This window comes from Cavia porcellus, unplaced genomic scaffold (assembly GCF_034190915.1).
Source record: "Cavia porcellus strain 051 isolate PalLab524CR breed Dunkin Hartley unplaced genomic scaffold, mCavPor4.1 scaffold_6, whole genome shotgun sequence".
Classification (NCBI taxonomy): domain Eukaryota; kingdom Metazoa; phylum Chordata; class Mammalia; order Rodentia; family Caviidae; genus Cavia; species Cavia porcellus.
Window position 1 is genome coordinate 26951496 of NW_026947489.1, and position 7388 is coordinate 26958883.

Sequence of the window (7388 nt, forward strand, 5' to 3'; positions counted from 1 at the left end):
CAATCCCCAGTACCCATTAAAAAAAAAAAAAAGCTGGGAAGGAAAACCTGCAGGGGCCAACGAAGCCAGGCCATCTCTTAGCTGCCCTTCAGGGTTTTGGCTTCAGTGAATGTTCAGCTCTCCTCCCATGTTTTGGTAGGTAAAGGCTGATAGCTTAACCCCTGCACTTAAGCCCTTAGCTCTCAAAGGATTCTGAGGATCCTTGACTAAGTGAAAAGGAAAAATTCTGGAATTCAGTCTCTTAAGTCAACCTCACACATACTGTTAACCTTTCCTCGGCAAATCTCCACCTGCCTGCCCTGTATCTGATTTCCGCCAGGTGTCCTTGTGTGGGCCTGTTCCTTGTGCCAACTGCTGCCACCTCAGCCACCTGTTGTATACCCTCAAGGCAACTTCCAGCCTGCTGCCTCCTGCTGCCAAGGGCAGTGGTGCAAAGGCACTGGTGGGCAAGGGACAGGCATAAATGGGAAGAGGTGGGTTGCAAAGTGGGAAAAGAAAACAGTAAGAATGCTGAAATAGATTTAGACAGAAGCAGGGTACAAAGGGGTAGCCATATCTCTGCAGATATTGAGAATGGTCTCATACACTCCATCCAGATCTACATGCCCTCAGTGGTGTGCTCCCCACTCTGGCCACTCTGCTTGTCCTGTGCTCAGGGTTCTGGGGCTGTTCACAGAGTATGTGCAGCAATATCTATCTTCCATCTGCTGCTGCTATGCTTCTGGTCCACCTCCATTCCCCCACCCAGCCGGAGGGAACAGGTGCGTAACACGTTTGTGTGTACTCTTTGGGTGGGGAGGGGACAGGGCAAAGTAGACAGGATCTGGGTTAAGGAAATTCTGGGATAAATAGGAATGTAAAAGAAAACAGGTTTAAGTCCCTACTTCCACTGTACTCGCTGTGTTGATGGTGAGCCAGACATTTATTCTCTGGGTATCCAGAGTGCAAGAACAATGAAGTTACTGTATGCATGCCCTTTGTAAAATGTAAAACGCTGCCTAGATGGCATTTAGGTATCTTGAGTTACAATTTGAAATACTGTGCCTGTTTCCAGACCCTCTTACTTGAGATGTTTTCCTTTCCTTGTATCTCTCCTCTACCCCCCCCCCCCAAATTCTGTTCTTTGCTTCCTCATCTTGCCTTTGCCTTGTCTTCGTAGTTGGGGAGTTTTTGCTGTTTTGCAGCAGCTGGGCCCATGCTGAGCCCTTTCTGACACAGGGTTTAAGATCACTAGGCTGGCCTCAAATGAGATTCTGCTTCAGTCTTTAGCATTTGTGACTATAGATTTGTTCCACTGTGCCCAGCCGTCTGATTCTCTCCCCGTCCTAGCCAGGTTGTGGTTCAAGCCACTGTTGCTGTTAGGTTTCTGTACTGTTGCCTTCTGCATTACTGATGAACATCCTTTCCAGTAATCTCACGCCTCAATCAGTAGTAGTTAAAAGGTTTGCTAACTCAAGAGTGGGTAAGAAGATCAACATATGTAACAGCTATGCTTTCCACTGATGCTGACCTTGCAGCCTGCCATTAGTGACATCTGTGGAGGCTTCACATTCATTCTGTTGCAGCTGGTGCTTATCACAGCCTTTGCACACTTCTAGAACAAGAACTGGTAAAGGGCACATAACCCTAAAAGCTCTTCCAAGAAGTTGTCCAACATTACTGGACATGGATGCAGGAAGGCTGGGCAAAGGGCATAGCAAATTATTGGAACCAGTTTTCCACTGAGGAGTCATCAAAACGCTGAGAACTGTAGTAACTCTGTGGGCCAACTGAGATGAGTAATCATGTTCATAATGGGTAAGACCAAAGTGTTAGAGCTTCAAGCCATCCCCCTGACCCTCCTCAGACTAACAGGTACTGCCTGAGACTATAGCTGGTTCCTAGCTGTACTGCTAGACACCCTAAGATTTTTGGTGGGTTTGGGAGCTGTGCTTCTGTTCTATCACTACATACGTTCAGCTGGCTGCCTGCTCAACAGGATGCTGCTAAGATATTCTAGGTTTGGGGAGACTTATAGTATGATAGTAAACGTCCCTGGGCTTTCTACTCTGGTTACCTGAAACAAGAGTCTTTACCTCTAAGGGACATAGAAGCAAAAAAATGCAAGTGGCAATGGAACTGCAGAAAATCACCATCCTGTAGAAAACAACCCCGAAATGGCCTTTTCAGGCCTCTATCATTAGCTGCTGTATCATGTACCTGCCTTCTCTGCATTATTCCATTGTCCTCCAGAGAAAAGACAGGACCTGGATTACCAATGCCAAGAGCTTTTCTGCTCTCCTCTAAGAGTCAACTTTTTATTCTAAACTCTTTTCTCTTGCTTTTCCCCAGTAATCCTTTAAAGACATACTCGCACTGTGTCTGCCTGGCCTGAGAACAGAATACCGAACACAAGATACACCTCACTAGCAGTGTTGAGTGCTGGCATCATGTATGCTTGTGTGCTGTTTGCTTGGTGTATAAGATGTTATGGGCAAAGATGTTAAGGGAAGATGCCCAGGACCAGGAGGGTCAGGACAATGTCTAGGACTATGGTTTATTTAAACTTTAGAGCAAGATTAGAACAAGAAAAGCTCCCAATGAACAAGAGCAATTTCTAAAAATAGCCCTTCGTCAGATGATATATGAGATGATGGGGGTAGGGAGAACGACCTGAGAATTCAAATTTGTATGGATTTTAGGGCCTTCACATGAATAGATTTCTAAACCTTTGTTGAAAAGTGGCTCAGGGAACACAGTACTCTTCCAAAGATTACTAATGTGGACTAAGCGACAGTAAATGTCCCCAAAGAATCCTTACTATTTTACTCTACTAGCTTGAGAACTTTTTCCTCAATGAGGTTTCCTCTCTGGCTGAACACTTTGGGTTCTTGAGGATCTTGAGGTTTACAGCAGAGTTCCAGATGAGGTTCAAGAGCTCAATATCCCCAATACCCCCCCAACACACACACACATACACACACACCCCTCCTACTAACCTCTACCCGCAATGCTCAGATTCTGACTATGACCTTTTATTGAGTACCCACAATGTGCTAGGCACTGTGCTAGATACATAATCTCATTTAATTTAATCCTCACAACAACCCTGTGAGGTAGGTATTTGCTCCATTTTACAAATGGAGAAATTGAGGCACAAAAGATTTAAACATCTTACCAACCAAAGTTTGCATAGCCAGTTATATGCTGGAGCTAGAATTTGAACCCAGGTGCCTCCACTGCTTACACTAGACGAATCTTCTTAAAGAGGAATTTCCTAGATCAACACTTAACAGAGTCCTTGGAAGCCATTCTGTAACATGCTACCTTCTCTTTTGCAGAAACCCTCCCTGTTTCTGCTGCCCCAAACAGTGGAGCAAAAGGATACTGTCAAGTGACAAATCTTAAATGGTAGGACTCTGTATAAAGCAACAAAGAGCCCTCAAGTCTCATGAAAATAGCTGGGGAGAAAGGAACCAAAATTACTTCCCACCAACCCTGCCCTCCAGTCACTGCAAAGCACTGGGACAGCAAAGCAGCTGGCCAAAAAACCCCTCCAACTCCTCCAGTGCAAGCCCAGCATCTCTCCTACAGGTGTTCTGCCTTCCACTCTGAATTCCTTACTTTATCAGGGATATCCTTACTAGTTCAGGTTAAGATACAGGTGGGCTGAGATAATCTCCTGAAATCCTAGCTTTTTAAGGTAAAGAACAATTCAAGGCACTCCAAAGAGTTCTCAGGTGAGTCTTCCATGATTGTAAGGAGGTAGGAACAGTCCATGGCCCCATGTATTCTCTAACCAGAGTTTTTGGTTCCACAGCTATGAGCAAGCAGAACTGGAAAAGACACTCACCAAGGATTACTGGGCTTCCTTCTGGGTCAAAATTACCTCATGCTGGGCCTGCATATTCTCTCTCTGGGAATGCTACTGGCACCACTGGTGGTCTTCCACCCAGGACCCCAAGCCCCTCTTCAGGAAATACTGTCATCTTTCTAGTATTGCCAGACAGCACTCTCCCAACCCCTTCTTTCAAAAAACTAGGATGTAGTCTTGGAGGAGGGGAGCTGTCCAACTTACTTCAATACCTCAGAACATAATGGAGTTATCTCACACTTTAGGCTTATATACTGCCTGAACTGAAACCCAAAAGCTCTGGGCAGTTTCTGATTCACTGAAGCTCATTTTAAGTCTTCATCTCAGTCCAAAAACCTAGATCTCAAATTAGCAGCTCAGGAACTACTGCTGACCCGTGCAGACAATGTGGCACCTGCCCTTCCCTGGCCCCTAAACTGGAGGTGGGGGTTGGGAAGACACCAACACGGACTGAAGACTTGGATCTGTCCTTGCAGACAAAAAAAGAAAATAAGCTGTTCAACTCTGGGCACAGGGGTAGATGCCCAGAACCACAGAACAAACCAGGGCACAACAAGAAAAGGAACACAGTAAGGCTACCCCGGGTTTTAATCCCGATCTTAAAAGTCAAAGGAAGTGAGACAACAAAAAACCACCCTCATTCCAGGATGAATGACAGAACACAAAGAATGTGAACACCTGGGAGCAGCTGACCATAGAAAGTCAGGGAGCAGCAGAATTTTTTTTGGCCAACTTTCAAGCAGACAAACAAACCGAGGAAGAATAAGGAAGAGCAGTATAAACCTAGTCTTGGAGCCTTCCCTGTTAACTCCATCCTTGGGATGGTGTTCAAAGTCTGAGTTGGGACAAAAATCACAGAAAAGTTTTGAAAGGAGTCCTCTACCGCATAACTAGCGTACTTTGTCAGAGTAAAATAAGGCTTTTCCTGTGATGTTCCTCTCATTAGGTCTACTTAACCCCAATCTCTTGGACTCTAAAGACTCTTCCCTTATGATGGGAAAGGGCAGGCACTGTTCCATCCCCATCCCCCCAAATCCCCAGTCAAACCAGGCGCTCAAGGAATTACAAAGCTACTTTTAATACTTTGGGGTTTACCCCACAGGAATAAAAAACACTGGGAAGAGGTAACCTCCTCACCCCCAGGAGTGGCCCAGGGGGAGAGAGGCTACCTGAGGGGAAGGAAGCACAAAAGGGACCCGCTGCAGACTCAGGGCAAAGGGAATGCCATCGGTGCTGGGACCTGTGAGCACTACAGGAGGAAACACGAGCATGGTGGGACTGGCTCCAGGCACACAGGCGAAGGGCAAGAGGGTTGGACACGAAGCCACAAAGCTACTTGGGTTCCTCCTTCTTCTCGTTTGCCTTTTTCTGCTTCTGCTGCATGATCTCCGAGTCCCTAGGGGTAGAGATGATGGGGCACTGGGAGGTACCAGAGGGCAAAAAGGACAAGATGCAGGGGGATGAAGGGCACAAAGGATAAGATGGAAGTGGATGGGACAAAGTTCAGCACATGGCTGCTGTATTCCCACCCTAGGAGAACAAGAGGAATCCAGCTGAGGCTCAAAAGGCAATCAGTCTCCATCTGACTGTTGCCCAAAGGGTCAAAAATCTGGCCATGTAGGTCCATCGCTCCCTATTCTGCTGAGTACCACACCCAGCAACACCACTGAGAAAACTGGGAGAAGGGAGGAGAAATGAACTGCAAGAAGGGCCAAAGGTACTGACTGTCATGAGCACAACTGTACTTGAAATGTGAAGCTCCCTGCCCTTGCCCTTAAGGTCACACCCAGGGGCACTCAGAAATCAGACCGAGGGCAGGCATCCGTCCCGGTCCCTTCCAATAAGGATGTGACCTAACAATTTGAAGGGTGGGGAGAAAACAAAACCCTAGAGGAAGCAATGCACTCTGCTCCTCACGACTAGTCCAGTTTTAGGCCCTGAGGTCGTTCTCTTTCCTAGTCCAACCCTTGGTCTAGCCCGGCTCTCTGGTCCGGTCCCGTCCCGTCCCGTCCCTGGGGCTACCTCTGCTTGCGGGCGGCAGCAGAAAGCCCGTCATCTCGGCGCTTCCCCTTAACCGAGTCGCTCTGCTTTTTCATATTCTTCTGGCGGGCGAGCTCGCGCTGGTTACCGCCTAAGGAGAGAAGGTGGAAAGTGAGACGCCGGCCCGCTCTAGACACATGCCGGCTATGCGTCCCAACCCGGTTCGGCACCGCGTCTTCTAGGGAGAGGGGGGGACAGAGCGAGAGTCCACGGGGCAGGTCCGAGTCCCAGGCGGAAGGAGGCCGCCCGGCCGGGAGCCCGCCGGCGGAGTGTCCGAGTTCTGGGGCGGTGTGGGGTCCCGCCAGCCGGTGCTGAGCGTGCCGTGGTTTGTGGAGGGCGGCGGGCTGGAGTCAGAAACTCGCGCCCTAAAACGGGACACAGGGCTCTAACAGCTCCAAGGGTCGGGTGGGCCACGACTAACGGGCGGGAGGGGGCCGGGAGAGGACGGCGGGCTCTGAGCGTGAGGGGAACTACAGAGCACTTCCAGAGGAAGGCCTCGTTGGGGAAGCTACGGAGCGGCCAGGGCTGGAGACTCGGCAGTCGCGATCAACATGGACGGAAAGAAAAGGGCGAAAGGAAGGGGCCTCAGCGCTCACGGGTCATGGCGACGGCAGCGGCTCCGGCTTGCCTCCGTTGCGTCCCCTCGTTCCGTCCGACGTTGCAGGTCCCGCCCCCTTCTGCAACGAAATAAGGCGTCCTTCTTCCCCCACCCCCTCATGCCTGGGCACCGGCTCCCATTGGGCAGGAGGAGTCACGCGGGCCTGCTAGGCGGATCAGGAGCGGAGGTTCGCGGGCGGAGCGGCTGAGCGGGCGGCGTGGGGCGGGGCTTCACGGGCGCGGCAGGAGGCGGGGCCTGGAAAAACTAGGCCGAGTCACGTGGCGGGGGGGTGGAGGGCGCGGCTGGCGATGTGGCGCTCCGGGGTCGGAGCACGTGACCGGACAAGTGCCCTCGCGGCGCGACGTTTGGGGCTGAGGAGCTCGCTCCGAGGAGCGCGGCGGCGGGGCGGGGCTCAGTTCCGCTCTGTGCTGCCCCGCCTTGGGGCTGAACTTGGCCTTCGAGGCGGCGTGGAATCCTTGTTTACGGCTCGCGTGAAAGCTTAAGTGAATCAGCTCCCTCATAGCCCTCTGCCAGCATCACTGTTCCCTCCTAAACCACTCAGCACCGAAACTCGCAGCTACGTCCTGCGTGGCCTGCACATTGCCCCAAAGAAACTTTTTCCAGCTCTGGGGCTTGAACTCAGCGTTCCTGTATGCACATGCTCTGCAACTGAGTTACACTTTCCGCCTCACACACAGGCTGCTGAGATGCAGTGCCCTGAAATCAAAGCCTGAAATGCGGCCTGAGATTTGGGGACACATGTAAGATTATACACAGGCAAGTTAGGCAGAAACAGCATGCAGAGAGGCACTGGGCCCAAGATAGAGCCAGGATGGCCAGGTCTCCCTCAGATAAACTAGAAGCTGATATCCAGACTTAGTAGAAAGTGGGCCGGGA

At 50.4% G+C, this 7388-nt stretch overlaps 2 protein-coding genes across 3 annotated transcripts; one reads left to right on the plus strand and one right to left on the minus strand.

Moving 5' to 3' along the window:
• The first annotated feature begins 2 nt into the window (after positions 1-2).
• Serinc4 (serine incorporator 4) lies at positions 3-5228 on the plus strand. Its single transcript, XM_063249725.1, is given in 5 exon segments — positions 3-708; positions 711-761; positions 1867-2058; positions 3725-3883; positions 3886-5228. Coding segments are annotated over 5 exon segments (651 nt in total). The 5' UTR covers positions 3-602; the 3' UTR covers positions 4029-5228.
• Positions 4913-6696, minus strand: Serf2 (small EDRK-rich factor 2). 2 transcript variants are annotated; one of them, XM_003475727.5, is made up of 3 exons: positions 6490-6696; positions 5876-5984; positions 4913-5249 (listed from the first exon to the last, which is right to left on the minus strand). In XM_003475727.5, the coding sequence occupies exons 1-3, from the start codon at positions 6494-6496 to the stop codon at positions 5186-5188; spliced, it is 180 nt and encodes a 59-aa protein (XP_003475775.1). In that variant the 5' UTR covers positions 6497-6696; the 3' UTR covers positions 4913-5185. The 2 variants fall into 2 exon arrangements, with proteins under 2 accessions (XP_003475775.1, XP_013014317.1); XM_013158863.2 differs by having other exon boundaries at positions 4913-5272.
• Positions 6697-7388: the final 692 nt, after the last annotated feature.

What these genes read in the sequence shown, in the direction of transcription:
- Serf2 (XM_013158863.2), bottom strand. An exon ending in GCTGCCGCCCGCAAGCAGAG is followed by an intron (nt 5,273 to 5,875) that starts GTAGCCCCAGGG and finishes GGTACCTCCCAG; the next exon opens with TGCCCCATCATCTCTACCCC.